This window comes from Gymnodraco acuticeps, unplaced genomic scaffold, assembly GCF_902827175.1.
Source record: "Gymnodraco acuticeps unplaced genomic scaffold, fGymAcu1.1, whole genome shotgun sequence".
NCBI lineage: Eukaryota > Metazoa > Chordata > Actinopteri > Perciformes > Bathydraconidae > Gymnodraco > Gymnodraco acuticeps.
This window is the reverse complement of record NW_022990701.1, coordinates 1381408-1403644: the sequence shown is the minus strand read 5'-3', so window position 1 is coordinate 1403644 and position 22237 is coordinate 1381408. Positions and strand designations below refer to the sequence as shown.

At 40.7% G+C, this 22237-nt stretch overlaps 2 protein-coding genes across 3 annotated transcripts; one reads left to right on the top strand and one right to left on the bottom strand.

Moving 5' to 3' along the window:
- The first annotated feature begins 1242 nt into the window (after positions 1–1242).
- Positions 1243–16412, top strand: prmt9 (protein arginine methyltransferase 9). Of its 2 annotated transcripts, none has more exons than XM_034231449.1 (13): positions 1243–1741; positions 2480–2679; positions 2808–2956; positions 4547–4783; positions 4891–5058; positions 5184–5286; positions 6045–6154; positions 6289–6481; positions 9013–9196; positions 11024–11705; positions 11825–11978; positions 13997–14119; positions 15699–16412. In XM_034231449.1, the coding sequence occupies exons 2-13, from the start codon at positions 2482–2484 to the stop codon at positions 15939–15941; spliced, it is 2544 nt and encodes an 847-aa protein (XP_034087340.1). In that variant the 5' UTR covers positions 1243–1741; positions 2480–2481; the 3' UTR covers positions 15942–16412. The 2 variants fall into 2 exon arrangements, with proteins under 2 accessions (XP_034087340.1, XP_034087341.1); XM_034231450.1 differs by having other exon boundaries at positions 2471–2679.
- A 1-nt stretch (position 16413) lies between these two features.
- tmem184c (transmembrane protein 184C) lies at positions 16414–22237 on the bottom strand. The gene is made up of 10 exons (XM_034231452.1): positions 21627–22237; positions 21015–21145; positions 20897–20933; positions 20500–20705; positions 19216–19290; positions 19021–19114; positions 18792–18904; positions 18519–18618; positions 18163–18334; positions 16414–18051 (listed from the first exon to the last, which is right to left on the bottom strand). Exons 1-10 carry the CDS (start codon positions 21741–21743, stop codon positions 17732–17734), a joined length of 1365 nt encoding a protein of 454 aa, XP_034087343.1. The 5' UTR covers positions 21744–22237; the 3' UTR covers positions 16414–17731.

Sequence of the window (22237 nt, the reverse complement as noted above, 5' to 3'; positions counted from 1 at the left end):
GCCTATAAAAATAACATTAAACATGAAATAATCAGTTGCATTCATTTCTTATGGCTCTATCTGCAGCTTTTCCGGAGTCATTTCTTATGATTACATTTCTCCACAGGCCAACAACAGCTTCAAAAAAACTATTTCCCTCAAAGAAGAAACCAAACATGCCCTGTTGTCGTGAGAGAAAAAGTGCAGAAGGAAACATCCATTGAAACTCAGTTTGCTGCTCTGATGCTAGTTCAAGCCAGATACTTGGCATCTGAAATGTTTTGGCTCTATGAGGCCTGATGTACTTGTATGATTCTGTTTTCTTCAAGTTTGTATCTTCCTGGTCGAATGCACTTATTGTGTCGCTTTGGATAAAAGCATCAGATAAATGCAATGTAATCTCATCGTGGGTGCAAGTTCATCAATGTTTGGGCTCAGGCTCTGAGCTGAGGAAACCCTCAGGGTGGAGTGAAGGTGTGCGTGCAATATACCGGCGGGCCAGATCTAATAGGAATTAGAAATTATCCTGCGGGCCGACATTAAATCCACCACGGGCCTGATTTGGCCCCCGGGCCTTGAGTTTGACAAATGTGCTTTAGTGCCTCTAGTTGCCCTATACAAGGTCAATAAACAAGGTAAGTCATCAAGAACACCAGAAGCCAAATCAAAACGATCACAGGGGACCAAATAGTGCTGCATAGACTTCAGAGGGGAACCTCCTGCACCTTCTTTTGACTCCCATGGATCATTACAAACAGTGGAACGGCTTTAAAGCTGTGCACAGTATAGGGTACTCGTCCATTTAGGCCAATTTCAGTCGCAGTAGTCACCTAGGTAATAGACTTCTACAATTATAATCAAAACAAGTAGATGCACAAATATTTTCTGCTCAAACCATCACCCTTTAATTTTAAAGTGGATTGCCTGCTGTTATTCTGTCTCAGTCTTACGGTCTCATTGACTGTGTTTTATTATGAGTATGTTGTGGTGTTAATGTTTAGGTTATTTTATTGCAGATGCATGTCCTCATGTCTGGAGCAATAGACTGAACAACAATTTCAATGCGGGATACAAATGTTTATCCTGAATCTGAATCTGAATATACAACACATACATTGGCACAGATGCAAATTAACTCATTGATTTCATGTTTTACTTTTGGGGTTGGCATGGGTGGGAACAATCCTGATTCATTGTACTCTTTGATTGTGCTTAAACAGTCTTCTGTCATTGGTTCCATAAGAGGAAAATCTGAGGCGGGAACAACTACTCTGGCTTGTTTTGTAATGAAATACGGACATTGTTATTCAACGTGTTTCGTTTTTGTTTGTGTACAGTTATTATCATGGTTAAAACTGCCTTTCTGTCACTCAAATGTATTAATCCTCTTTAAAATTCCGCACACGGAACCCTGTCTCCCTACATGTTTCTGACCGAGTCGTTTTACGAGCGGACACTCGTTCCTTGTTTAACAGTAGCCGCAATGTGATTTTATTTACACTTTTAATCAACATCTCAGCGTTGTAACGTGGATATTAAAACATACTGTCATTATTTTTGACATGTTGTTGACCTATCGTATCCCATATGGTCATCATGTGAGCTGACGCTGGGCTGCTGACAGAGGAAGGATTATAACGATGCTAACGATTGGACACACAACCGTAATGTTAACGTTATCACGTTAACTTAACAGCAGTGATATTTTCCGTGCATCTCCATCCCATACCTTAACTCAGCCTGTGATCTGTGACAACACACAGTAAGTCAACTAAATGTTAAGTACTAAAGTGCTATTTTTAATGTATCTTTGTTAAGGTATACATATGTTTACGTAATGTATCCTTCCTATTCATGTTGAGGTTATTATGATGATGGCTAGGCTATTATTACTACATAAATGTGGCATGTGTTGAAGCCCATTGACAGGAAATAAATAGATAAACTTATATTTGGGAATGAATAAAATAATATGCATTAATTATTAAAAAGTGTCTCTTCAGAAAATCCCTTGCACATAGTTAAAATCATTTCCTGGCTGCAATTAAAAGAAGAGCCAGAATTCTTGTTGGTTGCAAGGGGATCAAATACTTATTTCCCACAGTTAAATGCAAATGAATGTATATCTCTTATATGATGTACATTTCTGGATATTCTTTTTGATATTCTGTCTCTCATTAGTCAAATAAACCTACCAATTATAGACTGTTGTTTTCTTTATGAGTGGGTACACTTACCAAGTCGGTAAGGGATCAAATACTTATTTCTTCCACTGTATCATCTTAAAATTGTGACAACAAATGTAAGTCGTTTCATGTCAACTCTTTTTCATCCGTTTTTTGTCTTTTTACTGGGTGAGGTTGGCTTCTATAGTCCCTGGACCACACAGTACAGTACAGAGTCATATGTAGAACCTTGTTTTTAAAGTGGCATTAGGTGTATATTGTATGATGATTTAATGTTCTAATACACTCTCCTCCACTCTCTTTTGTTGTGACAGGGATGCCTAATGCCAGTGCCAGACCGAAGCACGGCAGGAGGACCCGCAGGCGGCGCAGAGAGGACCCCGCCAGGAACGAGCTGGTGTCCAGCTCTCTGGAGAGCGCCCAGCAGTGCCTGTTCAACCAGGACTATGGAACAGCGTTTGTGCACTACCTTCTGGTCCTCAACCTTGCGCCTATGTTTAAAGACTTTGCAAGGGTAACGACCGACTGTGTGCATTCACTGCCAAACATTGTGCATACCATACACAACATAGTCTGTTTTTTTCTCTGCTGCATCATTTAAATATTTGTTGTGAACTTAATTTTGTGGCATTTTTCTTCTAGGAGTCCTTCAGGTTCACTCTCTTTAAGTGGACAGAAGAGCTGGACTCTGTGGGCCGCATTCAGGAACTCTTTGACTGTTATGAACAAGCGCTGGAACTGTTTCCTGCTGATGAGGTGATCCTGAACAGCATGGGGGAACACCTTTTCAGGTATGTTCCTCATCTGCATAAATGTTGTCATTGCGTAGATAAATGCATAATTACAATGGGCCAACACTTCTGTTATTACAAGGAAAACTGTAGCTTTACATCGTTGATGATTTGGACATATGAACCAAGATCATCAGACTCTGAGACAGTTTTATCCTTCGGGCGATTAGTAGTAATGTTACGTATTGCGCCGAGGCTTCGGAGCGTGTGTCGAGTAATCCCCGAAGCTTTTTGTGAAGCATGAATCGAGGCTTGTATCGTTTTGGGCCAGTGACGTCATCGATGACAAACGAAGCCTCGCTGCCTGTCGATACCACGTGACTGCTTCAGGAAGCGATTCAGATCGGTTGAACCGTTGAACCACAACGCTCATAATACCCATGGATGTATAATAAGAACCATATTACCCCTCCTGTACCCGGGCCCGGTGACACGATGGAATCAAGAGAGCTCAGACCCTCACTTATAGCGGTCGGAACATGTCATAAGTATAAATAGATACAAGCATAAATAAATGTAGGAATAAAAACATCAATAAATACAGGAATACATATGTTGCAGTGTTTTCAGGGAGCTTTAGTGTGTGTGCTGTGGCTCAGCTGGAAAGCGGTTGACTCACAACCGCAGGGTTCCTGGTTCAACGACTCGTCCATATGTCTTTTTTGTTGTTTATAAAAGCTACAGCTAAATGAGATAATGTAGTTAATACATGTATTCTTTGATATGGTTTAGCCTTTCTCAGGCTACAACATGGTTACGTTTATGAATATTAGTAAGGAATACAAATCCCTCTTTGCAATGTGTACCAGCCTCCTTAGGCTTTTCAATCACAATCATTCAACTGGAATACAAACAATATTGTTAACATGAAAATATGATTTAATGTTCGTTGTTTAGAGTTATTCTAAGGCAGTGTTTCTCAAACTTTTTCATACCAAGGACCACTTAACCAATTAAAAAACACTCGCGGACCACCTAACTCCACAAATATCCAAAAAACACATCGTTTTTCTAGAACAGATTACAAATCGCCTGAAAATGGTACAAACAAGTGGCAACATGTGTGACGAAGGTGTTGCGCTGGGCTATATCATGCAATTGAAAGTGAAAGCTCGCTCCATTGCAGAGATATTCCCGCGAGAGTGCGGAACACTTAAATAGATTAATTTATTTCAAATGTGAAATGTTACCAATATACTCACGGACCACTAGGGGGCGCTCACGGACCACCAGTGGTCCGCGGACCACACTTTGAGAAGCACTGTTCTAAGGCTTTACTCAATGGGAACTCGGTATGAGAGAGCACACTGTTGAGATGTCCAACCTGCCTGTTTTACACACTTTGACCAACAGGGGGGTTTGTGTTCAAATGAAGCCCATGATGAAGCCTCATGAGATGAACCCTTTTGCGAACCAATTGGCTGGAAAGCTTCAACGCTTCATAAGGCTTCATCTCGCCATCACTAGCGATTAGAATGTTAAACTCCAGAGCATTGTTGAAGTAATCTGGGACTAAAGATCAAAAAGTATCTGAATAAATTCTCTGCTTATAGTTTGAGTCTATATTGTGGCTCTCCTTTTCTTATCCAGAATGGGCTTCAGAGATGAAGCCGCGGGTCATTTCCATAAAGCCTTGAAGCTGAGACCGGACTATCCCGAAGCCAGGGAGAACTTCTACCGCGTGGCCAACTGGCTGGTGGAGCGCTGGCATTTTTTAATGCTCAACGACCACGGGAGGAACAGGAAGTACCAGCAGGCCATTCAGAAGGCTGTGCAGAGCGGCTGCAACACTGTGCTGGACATCGGTACTGGCACTGGCATCCTCGGGTAAGACATTTCCCATGAGAAATTGGAATCCTTTTTTCTCATTTGAGTCATTGTGTTTAGGGGCCGCATGGTTATCTTGTTCTGATTTGCTGATTTTCTCTGGTTAGTATGTGTGCAAAGAAAGCAGGGGCTGCTGAGGTGTACGCCTGCGAACTGTCCAAGACCATGTATGAATTAGCCTGTGAGGTGCTAACAGCTAATAAAATGGATGATAGCATCAAGATCGTCCATATGAAGTCTTTGGAGATGGAAGTGCCAAAGGACATCCCACAAAAGTAAGTTATACCAAACATACTTGACATCAAATGTGCAAACAATAGCTTTTTATCTTGGTTTATGCTTTTATGTGATTTTAGGAGTGCAATACCTCATATTTTTCTATTCAATGTTTTGTTCTTAGGGTTTCCTTGGTGGTGACAGAGACGGTAGATGCAGGGTTGTTTGGAGAGGGCATCATAGAGAGCCTCATTCATGCCTGGCACCACCTGCTGCTGCCTCCACAGGTACGGGCCATTTATAAACACACACAGAGGACAGGAAACGAGACTTAGTGCTCCAGTTGCCACTTGCAATAATAATGTTTCTATGAGTTCTCTGACCCAAAGTCTATTGGCGTTTGCTAGAGTTGAAAACGCAAAGAGGTTATTGTTAAATGTTCACAGTTAAGGGTGTGGGCTTGAAAGGGAGAGAGAGAACAACATTCATGATGACCTTAGAGCAGTCCGTGTCAACTTGTAGGTTACATTTCTTAAAGTGTATCCACAGGAACTTGCTTTTGAAACATCCAGCAAAGTGCAAGTTAGCAAAATGGGGCAAGTTCCAGTTTACAATTTCACTGATTCTAACACATACAGTAGCCAGGTTAATGATACATACGTGTGTTGGGGGTTAATGTAGGGCTGCTCGATTATGGCAAAAATCATAATCTCGATTATTTGGGTCAATAATTGTAATTGCGATTATTGAATGCGATTATTCATTGACTTTGAAAACATCCATTTATTGGAGAAAAAAATGTTAAACAGTACGTTTTTAATAGTTGATTACCCTGAACTTTAAGTATAATTCAACTGAAAAACCAAAAAAAAAAAAAAATTATTATTGAAAAAAAAGTAATAATAATAAAAAAATAATCGTTTTATTTCGATTACGTTGTTTTCGTAATCGTTGCAAGCCATAATTGTAATCGCGATTAAAATACGATGAATTGAGCAGCCCTAGGTTAATGTGTAGATTCATTCAAATGTTTCTTGTCCTAAAGAGAGGGGAGAATGAGTTCCAGGATCAGTCTGCGACAGGGAGGGTGATCCCAGCTGGAGCCACTGTGTTTGGGATGGCTCTGGAAAGCCTGGAGATCCGCAGACATCACAGGTAGGTCCGGAGTCCATCTGTATCACAGTGAGAAGGCTGAGAGTGTCAGATACAATGTGTTTTCCTGTGATGAACTCAACAGAACCTCAGGACAGAACAGCAGAACAATGATTACATCTCCGTTTGTCCTTCAGGCTGTGTGTGTCGGAGGTGGGCAGTCTGTCCATCTCTGCAGCCGGGGAGCTCCGCAGTCCGGTGAGCTGCAGCCCGGAGCCCGACGAGTCCATGGAGCCGTACACCACAGAGAGACTCAGCAGACTGCCGGGGGGGTATAAAGCTCTCACTGAGCCCTTCACTGCACTCAACATAGACTTCAACAACGTGCAGGTGAGCAGAAACGGGGACAACACATGCTGATAAACCCAAATCATTTCATGTGTTTGACTTTACTTTGCATGTTTTTTGTTTCTGATCTGCAGCAGTGCAGTGTTACACTGTAGATCATGGGTCGGCAACAGGCGGCCCGCGGGCCATTGTTGGCCCGCCAGCAATAATATTTGGCCCGTAATTTTGAGAATCACTAATAAAATATTATTTTGAGATTTTTTGTTTTGTTTTTTTGTTTACAACATAAAAGCCACTGATTGATCGGCCGCCGGTCATTATCGGCCGATATTCACTCTTAATAGTTTGATCGGTGCTCTCTATAAAGGCCGATCAGGAGGCTGGATCTGATCGATATGGACATAAACGCGAGTGAAGTATAAGCGGACCCGAGAAAGAGATCAGATCAGCTGCTGAGTCTGACAGAGACATGCAGCTCTGCATAATCACCTGAAGCCCCGCCCACTGTTTAGCGAGCTGCTTGAGAAACTGACGGGCTGTCAGGAGAGAGAGGGAGAGGGGAAAAGAGAGCATTCGTGTTATTATTCAAAGTTAATGGAAACTTTTTAATAATGTACTTCATCTACAAGTAGTTTGTTTGAATGTAATAATTATGTTGTTTGTTGTTTGTGGAATCATTTATTGAAAAATGAATCTGAACTTTTCGATCTGTAACGATTATAAACTGAAGCAATATAAAAATGAGCCCCATTAACTGAGTTTTAAACATCAGCATATCCGGTCATAGTCCGGTGATTACCTGCTAACGGAAACTTTGCTACACCATTCTTATTATTATTATTGAAACATGACCGGTAAGTTTCAAATTTGTCCGGTAAAATAAATTCTGTCCCGAAATATCCGCTTACATTCATAATGTCAGCGGAGGGAGGGGAAGCGGCGCTGTGGAAGAGCAGAGTGGCGAAGGAGAGCTGTCATCGTCCCTTTACAAGCTTCAAACATGTATTTATCGTGTGATTTTGGAAATAAAAACGTCATATTCTGAAAGCCAAGACTTTGTTTATTTAAAATCAAACAAAACACCCGAACCCCGAAAAACTAGTTTTTTACGCAAATCCACGTTTATTTTGAAATGAGCCGTTGCGACTTTCGACTGATTTCGATAGAGCGGGTCACATATGGCAAATTGGGGGGAACCAGGTCAATTAAAGTACTTATTTAACTATTAAATACATTGAATTTGAGTAAAATACTTGGTTACTGATTAATTTAGGTTATAATATATTAAATTGCAAAGCAAAATGCTGTAATTGATTTATTTTGTCCTTTGGTATTTTTTAAAGGTTTTCAACCTGAAAGAATCCTAATGTGTCTTTGAAAAGTTGAAATAAAGAAAAGGAAAAAGGATTCCAGTTGTCCCTCAAGCCTCTCAAATGTGCAAACACTCAAATAAATGCCAAAAACCCAGAGAACTTGACAATACTTATCAGAATAAAATGTTAAATAACACTGCTACCTAGTTAATAACTCTACTTTACTCAGTGGAGGCTCGTCCATTGAGGAAAGGGAGGACCATCCTCCCTAAAATTTCAGAGAAAAATAAACTTTGAAGAGAACAATAAATACACCTCAATTTAAAAGATAAGTCTGTTAAAATACAGATAATAGCCCTGGCTTTGGGACTGAAATGGGGCTAGAGAGGACGAGCCTCCCTTTGGGCGGGTCTAGCCAGAGGCTCTGGATTGGGCGCCTATATCATCAGTGAACCAATCAGCGGATCTGACTGCGCATCAGAGTGTTGGTGGGGAGGGTTATCAGCGATAGAGTTTTTTCTGAACAGGGGCGCTGCGCCCTCTTACCAAAATCAATTCCTTGAATTAAGCTTTGATTATGTTCTGGCCCGCCATCTTGCGGCTCAGCAAAAAATTGGCCCACGGCCAAACTTACTTGCCTACCCCTGCTGTAGATATTCAATACCATTGTTGATACCACAGGGGAAAATGACACATTGAGGGCATTAACTTTTACATTTGTATTTAAGATTCAAAGATTTTCAAGATTTGTTTTATTTTCATATGCACATAAGCTACAGAGTAGAAATGGCAATGAAGTTCTTCTGACCTGAGCTCCTCCAACAATGCAACATGTATGATTAAATACAAAAATAAAAAATAGTGCAAGAAGTCTACTATATACATGTACATAGAATATGATATGTACAAGAACAGAATATTAAATTAAATAATTTACATTAAGACTCAATTAAATATGGTTTATTGCGATGATGACTATTTATATAAATAAGTAGATTGCAAGATGACAAACAGGAATGTTTATCGGGGCACTTCAATTGTTTTAAAGACAGACAATGGCAACGTCTCTTTCCTTGGCTAGTAGCAGAGAACAGCAGAATGACTATAATAAACTCTGCAGCACCAGAATACTTCATCAGAATGTATATGACGCATACTTTTGATTTTATTGATTTGTGCATTAATATTGCAATGTTGATACCATTTTGCCGATATCCATGCAACCAATCGCTTGTATCTGTTTCGTCTCGTCCTCTGTAGGAGCTGGAGGGCCTGAGCTCCAGGGAGGTTCAGAGGATCCGCCTGCCCGTCACTCAGGGGGGGGAGCTGGACGCTCTGGCTGTCTGGTTCCAGCTCCACCTGGACGAGGACAGCAGTCTGTCCACCGGACCGGAGGAGGACACCTGCTGGGAGCAAGCCATCTACCCTGTCCACAGCACCAAGGGTGAGACTCAATAGACTTACAGGGAGACGCAAGGGCAAGTTTCTACGTGTGTTGTCTTGTGTCCAATGAGCATGGTCCATTTGTTACAGTGTGGCGAGGGAATTGTCCTTGAATTGTTTTGACTTCTAATAACCTCAGCATGTTTAGAATAGCTGCAATAAAGTTTATTTTATTATCAGCTCAGCTTGCCTGCTCTGATTCATCGTGCATTTCCATGTTACATCAGATGAGGGCAGTGTGCGTTGTAGACTACAAACAGCACTAAAGATGGTTAACTGTTAAATAATGCCAAGAACATTTGGAGGAAATAATCATCACTACTATTTTACTACAGCCTGAAGTTAATTTGGACCAAGATTATAATTATTTTAGCCAATCTCCATGTTGAAATGGGGATAATCATTTACGGTCATGACAGGATGATAGTATTTCAAAGAAAAATGTATTACCTGCACATACTCTTATGACCTCTGCTTATATATATATTTTAAATATTCTACGTTTCTCAAGGATGAGAGTACATACATCTTAAGCTTCTTGAATGTCTTTAAACCCTGCCATATACTTGTTACCACTAAAAATGACAATACATTTGAAAACATCACCAAAAAACTATACCAAATAAATCTAACACTAATGTCATGATCACTACAGCTTGCATTTAATCCATTCTACCAAAGTGAAACTGATCATTGTAATGCAACATACTTCAATCGGTAAGAATTGCAAAAAGTTTCCCAAGTTCTGATTAAATAATGAAGTGCCATTGATGTCCCTTAGATGACAGTATATTCTTCACTGGCTGTCATCTAATCCGTTGTGACCCTAATAGCCAGCGACGTGAGGTGACATGTTCCAGTTGGCTTAGGGAACATCCCCTCTCAGACGGGGCTCGGCAGCATCTCACCGCGCTGCTAATGAGCGGAGGCAGCGCCGAGGGAGCCGCCACCTCTCCCGGTGATCACCAACATCCGTTTCCCGGTCGCTGTGACGTGTGCGCCGTGATCGCCTGTGACACTCTTTAGTGTTCATGAAATTCTTATAGCCAATAAATATGCATTTTCCCCAAATGCCTCTGACGAGCGGCGCGCTGACATGAACAGATGTTATTCCTGCAGGAGTCCTTTCTGGGCCACCCCCCTCCCTCTGTGCACCCGGTCCCCTGAATCTCATTTCTCTGTTGGGCTCACTCCCGCTCGGCTTCTCCTTCAGTCTCTGTCTCTTGTTGAAATTGTAAAGTCTATTTTATTCATATAGCCCAAAATCACAAATGTACCTTAAGGGGCTTTACAATCTGTACAGTGTAGGACACCCTCTGTCCTCAGACCGCTGTCAGATTAGCTTTTATAGTATCAGAAGCATGACATTATAAATAATAATGTTACTTTTAACTTATCACATCTTCTTCTCCTTTGTGTTTGTTATTTCAGGTGTTTTTTACATTAATGTAAATTTAATTAGTTTTATTACATTATATGAGAAATATAAACATCATGTTCGACAGTAACCTTTTTTTTTATGTTGTTGAGAACAATACGCCGTAGAACTTTAAACTCAACCTAATAATAATAATAATAAATGCCTAATAAGAGTCAAAATCTTGCAGTTTTCTTTATTTAAATGTAACCTTATGATTACATTTTTTTTTGGTAATAAAAATAACATTTCTAAAACTCCACATGTCCAATGCCTTTTTGGTTCTTAACAGTTGTTTTAATTCTCTATAATTCAGTGCATCACAGTAGCTACCAACACAGAGTGAGGTTCACACCGCTCCAGTACGACCGGGCTAAGTCGGTGTTTTCTTCTTCTTTTGATTCCTTTCAGGTTTTGTCCTGAAGCCTCAGGACGAGCTGGTGGTTGAAGTCTCCTGCAGAGACGCCTTCCTGCGCCTCTGCAGCGTCGCTGTGCTGAGGGACGGCCATGAAATCTGTCTGGACACGCTCCAGGACCCGCAGAACACTGGAGACCCCGTTTCAAATCAAACCCCAGAGGCAGAACTGTGCACTGCACTGGCCTGTCTTCAGACGGAGCAGAACCAAACCAAAGACTTCTGCATGCTGGAGTGTTCAGAGATGGCGCTCCTGAACAATCAGGAGTACCATCAGAGTTTCAGCAGCGCACTATCCAAACTCATCTCTCAGATGAAGGTCAAATGCCAAAACAAAGAGCCAGGCTCAGGTGTTCAGTCTGATTCTGCAGACCTGCTCTTCGTCCTCGACGTGTCGGAGGGCTTCTCTCTGCTCTCCCTCATCGCTGCCAGCCATGGACATGTGAAAGCATTCAGCTCTGTGGAGAAGGTAAAGCAACAGGAAGTCCTAAAGAGACTGGCTCAGTCCAATAATGTCCCCAAGCAGCATCTCGAGTTCTGGCTGAACAACATGGAGGATGAGCAGGGGATGCTGAAGAGGCCGTCCAGGGAGAAGCTGTGGAGCGCCATCATACTGGACTGTGTGGAGACATGTGGGCTGATCAGACAGAAGCTGATGGAGAAGGCTTCCCTGGCCCGGTGAGGAGAAGCAGCCAGAGGGGGGAGGGGCGTGTAGAGACGTTCCATCCATTTTGAGAATTTAGCTTCGTGTTGTGATACGTTTTTATTGTTAAATGTATTTCTATGATCTATACTAGGTGTTTGCTGGAAGACGGAGGAAGTATTTTCCCAGCAAAGATCGTGGTGCAGGGTATTCTGGTGGAGTCGGACACGTTGCTGCTGGAGAGTGCCGTCCAGGGTCAGGAGGCGACGCTGGGGTTCAACATCGCTCCGTTCATCAACCAGTTCACTGTGAGTAGAAACGCTATCATGTATCAAGAACAACATGTTTGTGGTTTTCCCTTTGCTGGATTGCTTGGATTATTTCATTTTCATTTTGAGGAACAAAAAGATTTAGGCTACCTTCACTGAGACACCCGGCAAAGGATGGTAGATCACCTGGGTGCGAAAATACAGAGAATCAAGCACATCTTGGGCAACAAAGAACAGAACAGATAATGATGGAGAACTGTTCTGCAGATCATGAAGTCCAGCAACTTCATTCATATTTGTTTTAACATTTTAAAATGATCGCTGCACAGGGAAAAATCGACTTGGCAGTTGCTAAATATATTAAGGGCTGATATTCTGCATGTTAACTGCGGCTTTACCAGGATTTCTCTAAACTGATCACTTGTTAAGTGGCATATTTTCAATTTCAAACTAGAGTGTTCAGATATCACACATGGAATACACAAAACAATGAAAGTATAATACAAATATATTTTAAAAACAGCAAAAACTTTACTGTGAACTATTCAAAGGCTCTGTTCTTACTAAATAGTGATTTTATATATTATCAACCTAATAATGAATGAGAAATCACATTTAGACTCACTTAAACCCTCTCAAAGGTACAACTGTGTCAGTCTTTATAACAGAAGTTGCAAAATCTTACTGTTGTGCTTCTCAGCCTGCTCTTATCTTGTATTCTGTCTCATGTTCCTGAGGCAACAACAGTCAGTTTTCACATGCGCTGTGTTTGTAAGCTTGCATCATTCTCATTTAGTCTGCCCATTAGTATTGCTTGTGAGACTTTTAAAATATGACAGACATATAGTGCAATACTATAAAGGTGTGAAATGTTTTTTTGTTGTGTTTCCCGCCATGTTTGGGTTGTCTTGTGTTGAACCAGGTATTTCTCTTGGAATACTAAGGTCCAGGACGTTGTTTTGTGTTGTGCACTCGTCTTTGATGTTTGCTTCCCAGCTGCGATATAGAAGCTGCAAAATCCCTTTGAATGCTTTCTCTTTATTTGGTCTGGAAATTATATATTTTTTCCAGCATCACGTTTGTGCTCTAATTTAGCATGCCCCACTCGGGACGGCCGTTTGTTTTAACAGATGTTGTCTTTGAAGCCCTCAGTGGAGGGCACTTTCTAGCACAACTGTCACACAAGACACAACACACAGCTTGGCCCAAGACATTCCTACCTGAATCCATCAGTATACATTACGTCAAGCACATCAAACAGAGAGCTCTGAGCTCTACACACACTGTGACAGGCAGGGGGAAACATTCTTTTGTTCTGCAGTAAAGGAAACTGTGACACTTTCTGCGCTGCCACTTTGGTTTATACCTCAGCTTTTAAGTGTGTCGCCCTGCGGCCACGGCCTGTTTGTCAAGTTGTCAAGAGTTCAAGGTAGAAGATTTGTTTTCGAGCATTAATCAGTGATTGAGTGATTATTCTCTGACACTGGCAATTAAAGCTAAATAATGGTTTGGGAGAAAGAGTCAGCCGCTGTGTTATATTTAACAAACTGTTACTGCAGCAGTGTTCCTTTTTAAAAGTTGAAAACCTTTTCCATTTGTAAAAATCTGTACCATGAGCCAACAATTCTAAAAGAATATTTATTTCATTTTTCCATCACCTCATATAGCGGATCCAAAATAACTTACAATAAGTGCAACCATAAGTATATAGTGTCAGAAGAACAGTTAATTGGCTTCAAATAAGCTCAACCTTTTCGTTTAGGTTCAAAATTGTAAAATAAAGCCACACATTTTATTTTACATGTTCACTAAAATGAAGCAGTGTTCCCTGTGTTTATTTTATGGTGTAAATCCATTCCTTCACTAATTTAAAGTTTGTGCCAAACTGAACATCAGTAGCACCTGTTTTGTTTTACATCTCTGTCAGAACTTCTTCCCTGGTCTTTTTATTTGTTTTCATATTATGTAGTTCCTTATTGATAACTTCATCAGATAGGCTTTTCTTTTATCTGCTGAAAACAACTGACGAACGCTGCTTTGATCTTTTATGCCTTTAGGTACCGGTACATGTGTTTTTGGACTTCTCCACACTGGAGTGCAGGCATCTCAGTGAGTTTGTGGAGCTCTTTGTTCTGGACCTGATGGAATCCACCGCCAACTACACCAACAGAGAAGTAAAGGTAAGAAACAAATTAGCCTAATTAGTGATGTGATTGTTATAACTCTTGAAAAAGGTCTTCTCTTTTTAAGTACTGGGGTTTAACAGTCCTCAGCTGCTGAACCTTAAATTCATGTACTGACTCTCCAAGCCAAACAATCCCATGGTTACATTCAGGTACAAAAACATATCACCAAAAAACCTGGAAATACTTCATTCCTGATTCCTGAAGATGTACCTGTGCACATCTCCCATAAACAAACTCTAACTTGGCTCTCCTTCTAAATGTTATTTTTCTTTTTTTTGCAAATTAAAAACTAAAATACAAAACTTTAGGCGCTTTCACACCGGAGTACTTTTCCCAGGAATAGTTCCGATAGTTCCTGGGATTTTGCGTTCACACCAAAAAGATTTTTGCTAACCTTTTCACCCCTTTTTAGTAGACTTTCCTGGGGAGAAAAAGGTTCCAATTTCTGATGGGCGAATTGCAAACCACGCCCCGTAAAACTCGGAAGAACTTGTGAAGCCGCGATTTTATTTGCTCGCATTAGCATTATTAGCATTAGCCCAGCGCACCAACGGAGTGAGACTAACTTTTGGCAACACAAAAGAAAACATGGGAGCGGTGGAGATGAGGAGGTGTCGGCGCTTCTGGCGATTTACTCGGAAGGACTTCCGGCCAGGGACTTCGGGTGGCAGTATACGCCGTGAAGTTGTTTGCGGCCTGCCACTAAACCCAAAGCAGAAGAAGAAAAAGTGACGTCAGCGGCTCCCTCAGGAACTTATTCCGGTGTGAACGCGATTTACTAGATAGTCCCAGGAAATAAAAGTTCCGGGAACTATTCCTGGGAAAAGTACTTGGGGTGTTTCTCAATGTCGAGGACGCTTGCTTTGTAGCACATGTCTTCCAAGTCACTTGCTTCAGAAGTGAGGCAAGAATCCTTCCTAGCCTCAGAAAACAAATAATTGTGGAACAGGCTAACAGGTGTGCAGGTGTGCGTCATATGCGAGGCCCCGCCTTAAATGGAGCGCGATTTCCGCCAATTATTTGGAAATTGGTCCGTGCGCAAAGCATTGTGGGGATTTTAAGACCACGGAGTCTACTCATGTGCATCCTCGAAATTTCTCGCTACGAAGTACGCCGGCCTCGGTAGAATTCCAAGTATGCTGGACATTGGAACAGGCCTTCGGCGGCACTCGATGACGTAGTATGCTTGAAATAGTGGCTCTGGAGCAGCCTTCCTCGACATTGAGAAACCAGCTTGGTGTGAAAGTGCCTTTTGTGATTTGGGTGATATATTTCTTGGGCTTTCCAGAAGATATCATCATACATTCAGCAATCTAACATGAGGTACAATAAGAATTGATCAAATCCATGCTTTTTACCTTAAACTTTCTAAAATTAAAATGCTAAAATTATTTTTCTATGTGGATTATAAAAAAAACATAATCTCATTTTAATTTGTTATGCATCACTGTGTCACTGTTTCGAATTTGCGATGTAATTAACAGGTAATGCTGCAGCATACATTATATTAAATATGATATAGTTAACTTTGTACAGTTTAACATCTTATAAAGCAATAATCCCTGTTTCTCAGGTCCAGGCGACATCGGCAGGCAGAGTTACAGCCATTCCCTTCTGGTACCAGATCCACCTGGACCAGGAGATCAGCGTCAGCACCCTCAGCCAGAACTCCCACTGGAAGCAGGCGGCCGTGGTGCTGCAGCAGCCTCTGAGGGTGCAGGCCGGAGACTGGGTGCGCCTCGCTGTGAAGCTTCAGAAGAGTGCCATCTCCATATCAGCACATATAGAGAATCCCCCCGGACCAATGGAACAATAATCTCACAGTATTTTAGCAATTAAGTTTCATTTCGATGTATGTTAACCCTCAATTAAATAGAGGCTCATAGGGAAGTGCATTAAACACTATGCAGTGATTTTCTGGTTACATTTAAAGATCCAACTTCTGTAGCGTCGTTTTCCATCGATGTAAAACCTGTCTTCAAAGTTTTTTCTGTTTTGAGCTTTAGTAGAATCCTACATGAGCCACGCCATTGGGGAATCATCCCCTTCTTAAAGCATCTGTAACGATAACACTTTAAGTCATGTTTTTATTTCTACATTGTGCCATAAAATAATAGGACATTTAAACTTGTACTTATGAATATATTATTTGTAAGTATATAAATATTATAGATGTCCCTTGATTATGGAAACAGTTGTTTTTGTAAAGCTGTATGTTGGTATCAATTAAAAAAAAAAGTTAAAGAATTAATGTCATGTTCTTAATAAATTCAAGACAAAAGAATTTGGAAATTGTAATTTATCTGATTTATTGAAGAGACTGTCAGAGAAGTGGAATCATTTACATCAGCTCTGATGTCATCCTGTCAGTTTTATTGAAGAACAAAAATGATATAAGGCAATGTGCTTTAGTCAGACATGATGCTGATATTTCCATACATTTGTGTCTTTTTTCGGACAAACTGATATCATACACTTGCATTAAATATGTCAATATCCCTGCTCAAAATAAATCATGTAACAACATTGACAAAAGAGCTCGGAAGAAGACAACAAATGGTCATTCCAGCTAAAATCAAAGGGTACCATCTCATCAAATAAAACCGATCCTGGAATATAAAGGCTGTATTGATGTAGTGGCTGCAGTAGTTCCACGGCACAAGTAACAAGGCATCACATGTTTCAGTTAGCTGTGTGCATTAAGCACTGTTGAGGAATTACCAGACTGTTGATTTGAACAGTGATTGAATTGTGTTTGTTGTCTTAATACTCAGACTGTACATCCAGTATATACTCAAACAAATATATTGTTTTTTATTCCATCAGGGCACATCTTTCAGCACTAGTCAGTAGTTAATTACTGCATGAGACCGTTTAGTCTCAAATGTGCATCACCAAAGTGTGTTGCTTCTGCTATTGAATCCCTTCCCTCTGGGGTACAGGGACTTTACGGACTAGGGCCAACAAAATAAGAGGATTCTGGACATCTAATGTGCTTTAGTACCGTAGATACTACAATGTAACATTACTTATTTCAATCAATGTCCTCTGAAATCCCATATATAAAGTAAGATATAGAATAAGGAAAACATTTAGTAACATTGCATATTTCACTTAATCACCCAACTGTAACATTTGAGGTCATGTTTGGACACAAAAAAAGTAGCAATTTCCTGTTTGGAAAGGATATTCATCCAAGCTTTGATCAGAGTTCAGCAAGGGTTAACTGGTGTCTTATCGCAACACACACGACAGTATGCTTCGAGACACATTCAAATAAACTGGAATTTCCCAATAACAATTCATTTTAAAATCTTTCTTCTACTGTGCCATAACTCCTAAGTACAACGAAACTGCGTAAAATGCTTTTTTTTAAATAAAATCATTTAGTGCCATACCTTCACTGAACATTCTTGGAGCCGTCACTGGGAGAGAGGTCCATCTGACTTTGCATTTATTTGCAAACTTCTATTACTTTGTTGATGTGCCCTTCAAACAGCAGTTTTAATACTGCATCAGTACAGTAACATCTGAAGTAACATGGCAAGGCTGTGATTGGGTCCCGCCCAACAATGTCTGATTAGTAACATCGGCCGTAACGATAGGCTAGGTGATCTCGATGAGATCTGCCTCAGCTGGTTCTTTGGTTTCGGACCTTTCCCCTTCCTGGCTTTTTTCAGGTTCAGCTTCAGGTTCAGCTTCATATCCTTCATCCCAGGGGGCCGAGCTGAGCCCAGCGGGGGCCGACCGGGAGTGAGGTGTGGGGGTTCTGCCCAGACCCTGGTACTGACCATTGGGAGAGACAGGGTAGGCTGCCGCTTCTGTGATGGCATCCTGGGAGGCCGAGGAGAGCAGGCCAGATCGCTCCCCATCCTGCTGCGCCTCACCGAAGTAGGACTTCCTGGGACGACCCATAACTGTTCTGCCTGTAGATAAGGACACAAAACATCTTAACCCTTCTCTCGATATTGGAGGTTATCGAACAGATCATTTCATTTACAGCTGTGGAAGCACTATGGTACTCTGGGGGCACTTACCAACATTGCGGACTTGTTCAGAAATGTCTGCCCTGACATCTGAAACGTCCCACATTGCCATAAAAGAGTCAAAGCAAGAACCCTCCTCAGCCTCCTGGATGTACGGCTTGTAGGTGAAGCTGAAGTGATGGGCAATGGCTGCCAGAAACATCTCCACACAGATGACGAAATCCTGAGAAAAACACTTGGTTGGTTAGGTTTCACACAGATGAAAGTGAAGTGAAGAGGCCATATCGTTTTACTAATAGAATGACTTTGTCTTTATGTCAATATTTAGACACTAAGATCAAACCCAGAACATGAAGTTATTCTCATAGTTTAATAGTTATCAATTACCCAGATTTGCTTTAGCTTACCTGTAAGCCAGTAGCTACAGCCTCCACACTTTTCCAGTCCCATGTACTGTCCACTGAGATAACGCCTGCTTTTACCAGCAAAGCAATGAACACAGCTTGCCTAGAAGAGTTAAACAATAACCAATTAATATTCTCATGGCTGTAGATCCAGAGACTGCAAGCTTACTTCACCAACATATGTCATTTCTAGAAACAAGGTGAAAACAACTCATACAAAGTATTTATTCCCAAAATGTCAATGTCATAAATCATTTTGAACACACGGAGAATTACCAGAAAGAGACGAACACCACCATTTTGACACATAGGAATTTTCCCACTGGCTTGATTGGACCGAGTTCTTCTCTCAGAGCCCGGTAGAACAGCACCAGGCAGTACATGGCAAACTAGATCAAGAGAAGAAATCTATTTCCAGATACGCAATTTAAAACATGCATATTATCTTTTATTGTAGTCCCAGACACAGTCTTTACTAAAACTCAAGAAGCAGTAGTGGTATTACCAGCTGTGACATATTGTTGAAGATGACCAGGTACGTCCATGCATTTTTCGAACTAAAATTGCCTTCATCATAAACTCCACACAGCTGACAGATTCTAGGAAGGAGTCAAATCATACATCCGTTAAAATAGTGAACAAGAAGCCTAGATTGGTATCACAGCATAAATGAAGGACATGAAGCGCACAGGTTACTTACAAGGCAATCACTGTTGTGATAGGTCTTACTACGGTGTACTGCAACACTCCCAGTTTGCATCTCACCAGAAGAACCCTGCAGAGGAAAGGATTGAAGAAAATAATAAGTTGAACAACACCTGGTTTGCTTACATCGGTACAAATATATTCAACTTAAAATAAAACCGAATCACTTATAGTTACGAAAAATGTGTTTTGGAATGATAACAATTCAAAATGTATCTGCCTGATTTTCCTCAATAACTATTTGATCATTATCTCGCATGCAACAATACTGGAAAGGGTAAGAAGAACATTTAAAAAAGGGCAGTATTATAAAATGCTACGCTAATAAATTAAGCTTAAACTGCTGAACTTCAGGCAAATGTTAAATACATGTGTTCTCCCTCAATTACAAAGAACAATCTGATTGTAGTAGAAGATCAGGATAAATAGACGGCACGTGAGCACGTTAGCCAAAAATAGATGTGAGGCTAATTAGAAGCTGGTGACTGTCATGGATTTGTTAACTAAGTTTCAAATTCAACGCCTTGAACTTCCGTCTTACATCTGTTCCCTGACCTCACAGCGTATTGTAAATGGCTACTGCCTGAGATCTAAAGCTGTGGTTGTATTACATGTGCCAACTGCTAGGACTGTATTAGGAAATACAGCTTTTAGATGCGCAGCGCCGCTAGCATGGAACAGTCTACAAAAGGAATGGAAGCTAAGCAGTTTGATTCCATTTCATGTTTTTAAAGCTAGGATAGACGCTATACAATCAGAAAATATTGGTGTCTGTAAATGCTACTAGTATACAAACTGTAGTATCATATAATGTCCTTTGTTTTCTGTCATGTTTGTATTAATGTTTGGAACTAATTGAAGCAGGTCACCATTGTAAAAGAGGTCTATGATCTCAATGGGTTTTATCTGTATAAATAAAGGTTTTTTGAATTGAATTGAAACAAACTTTTTAAAAAAACGACAAGTAATTTGTAAGTCCTTTTCATGTTTGTTTCTTCAAAACTTTTAACACCTCCTTGAAAACAAATAATATAAACGAGATTGTTGCAAGGTTTTCCTTTGTGCAACAATATTGATAAAATACTAAGAAAACTACTAAAATCCCTATTGAAAATGTAGATCTATAATTGTTAGCAATCATTCCTTTTACACCAAATCATTGACCATGTTGGTTGAGCATTTGTATCTATATATGCGTGTTGGCTGCCACATAATAAGTGACATTTGTATGCATTTCCATCCTTATTGTTAAAGTGTCTCATGTTAAAAGGAAACATACTCTCCCATTGGCCAGGGCGGGCAGCAGCACAGAGGGGGGAGGTGTCTCTGCTGATCCTGGGCCTCCAGCATGGACACCAGGCTGGGGTACTGATTCTCCAGGTAGTTCAGCAAGAAGGTCATGAAGTTGTAGATGACATAGGCCTCATAGCACTCTCTGCATGTGTCCACATAAATTGCTATACTGGGCCATTTTAATGCAATCCACTGCAAAATAAAACATCAAACCAAAGGGATGGATTACATGAAAAGTAATGCAAGACAATGCTTCAGGGGAATGGTAATATGTTGTGTTGGTGTGTTTTTCAAAGCTACAGCAAGTCTGTGGATGCCTACATATGACACCTATATGCACAGTGTGTTCCACAATGGATGTGATCATAATATACACAACTCACACTGTCTAAGCTGTAGATTGGGACCATCCACAGTATTCTGAAACACAAACAGACACAAATGATTAAATAGCAGTTTCAAACTGTTGTTCATGATTGGCATGCCTGCTGACTTCTTTACCTGATGATGGGTTTCTGAAGCTCTGGCTGAGTGTAGTGAACCAGATGCTGCAGGATGCCCCATAATGATATGGGTATGGTCATGAAGACAAATATCCCAGCGATGAACCATGCTTTGTTATGAGTGCCAACCTGTCATTACATGGGAAGAAACAGACAACAAAGTTAACTTATTTTTACATTTAAGTAAAAGCAGATTTCGTAGTCAAGTACCAGGTGTACTCAGTTACATTTCACCACTGTGTTAAACCAACAGGGCTACCAGAATCAAAATCGAAGTCCCAGGCTTCTCCAATAATTCAACATAAGGATATATAAGACAAATAAAATACAAATAGTATAAACAGGAACTGAGTAGAAATACTATTAAATAGTCAAAGAGAATATTGCAAGACAAATGTGTAAGTATTGCAGAATAATTAAACTATATACATGTCAAATAAAATACCACACAAGCTAAATGTTACAGAGAATGTAGCAAGAGACAAAGTCAACGCAGGAGTCTACATACATGTACAATAGCATAAGATAAACAAGAACAGAATGTACAATTAAGAACTGAATGTCCAATTAAGCCACATATGAATCATATCCAGCAATCGTTTGAACTGACCCCTGACTTCTGCAGTTCCCAGATGCACAGTGGCAGGACGACTAGGAGCAACAATATATAAAGCACGACGACCAGCGGCCGGATCCATCTTCTCCAGTTGCCACAGGAACAAGGCATGTTGACATGAAGACGCTGCAGGCAAGGCCTTTAGAAACTAGCTGCAGGTTCGCAGGTGACAAAACAAATGACCTAGCGCTCCACACATTAAACGTTAGCTTTGCATTGTTATTCTTCAAAAGACTCTGCGAGACACAGGACAACCTCTCACTTGTGTGCAGGTACGTTAGCTATCCCAATAATGTGAATTCACACTCGTGACTGAGGACAAAGCTGCTGGAAGATAACAGCTCATATGACTCGATTTTTAAAGCTAGGTTGCTAACGTTAGCTAGTCAGCTTTTCATTATGTAAACAAAGAGAGCAGATGATCCAGTCTGAACGGATGAAAGTGCCTCAATGTCTACCGAAATCAAATAAAACTCGTCGCTGATATATCAATCCTCTCTCTAGACAAATGCATTCTTTACACTATTTGTTTTGGTAGCTTCTCGCTGTGAAAACTTTCCTCAAAAGTAATTGCCGTTTAATGTGTTCTTCCTGTTGCCTGCGTC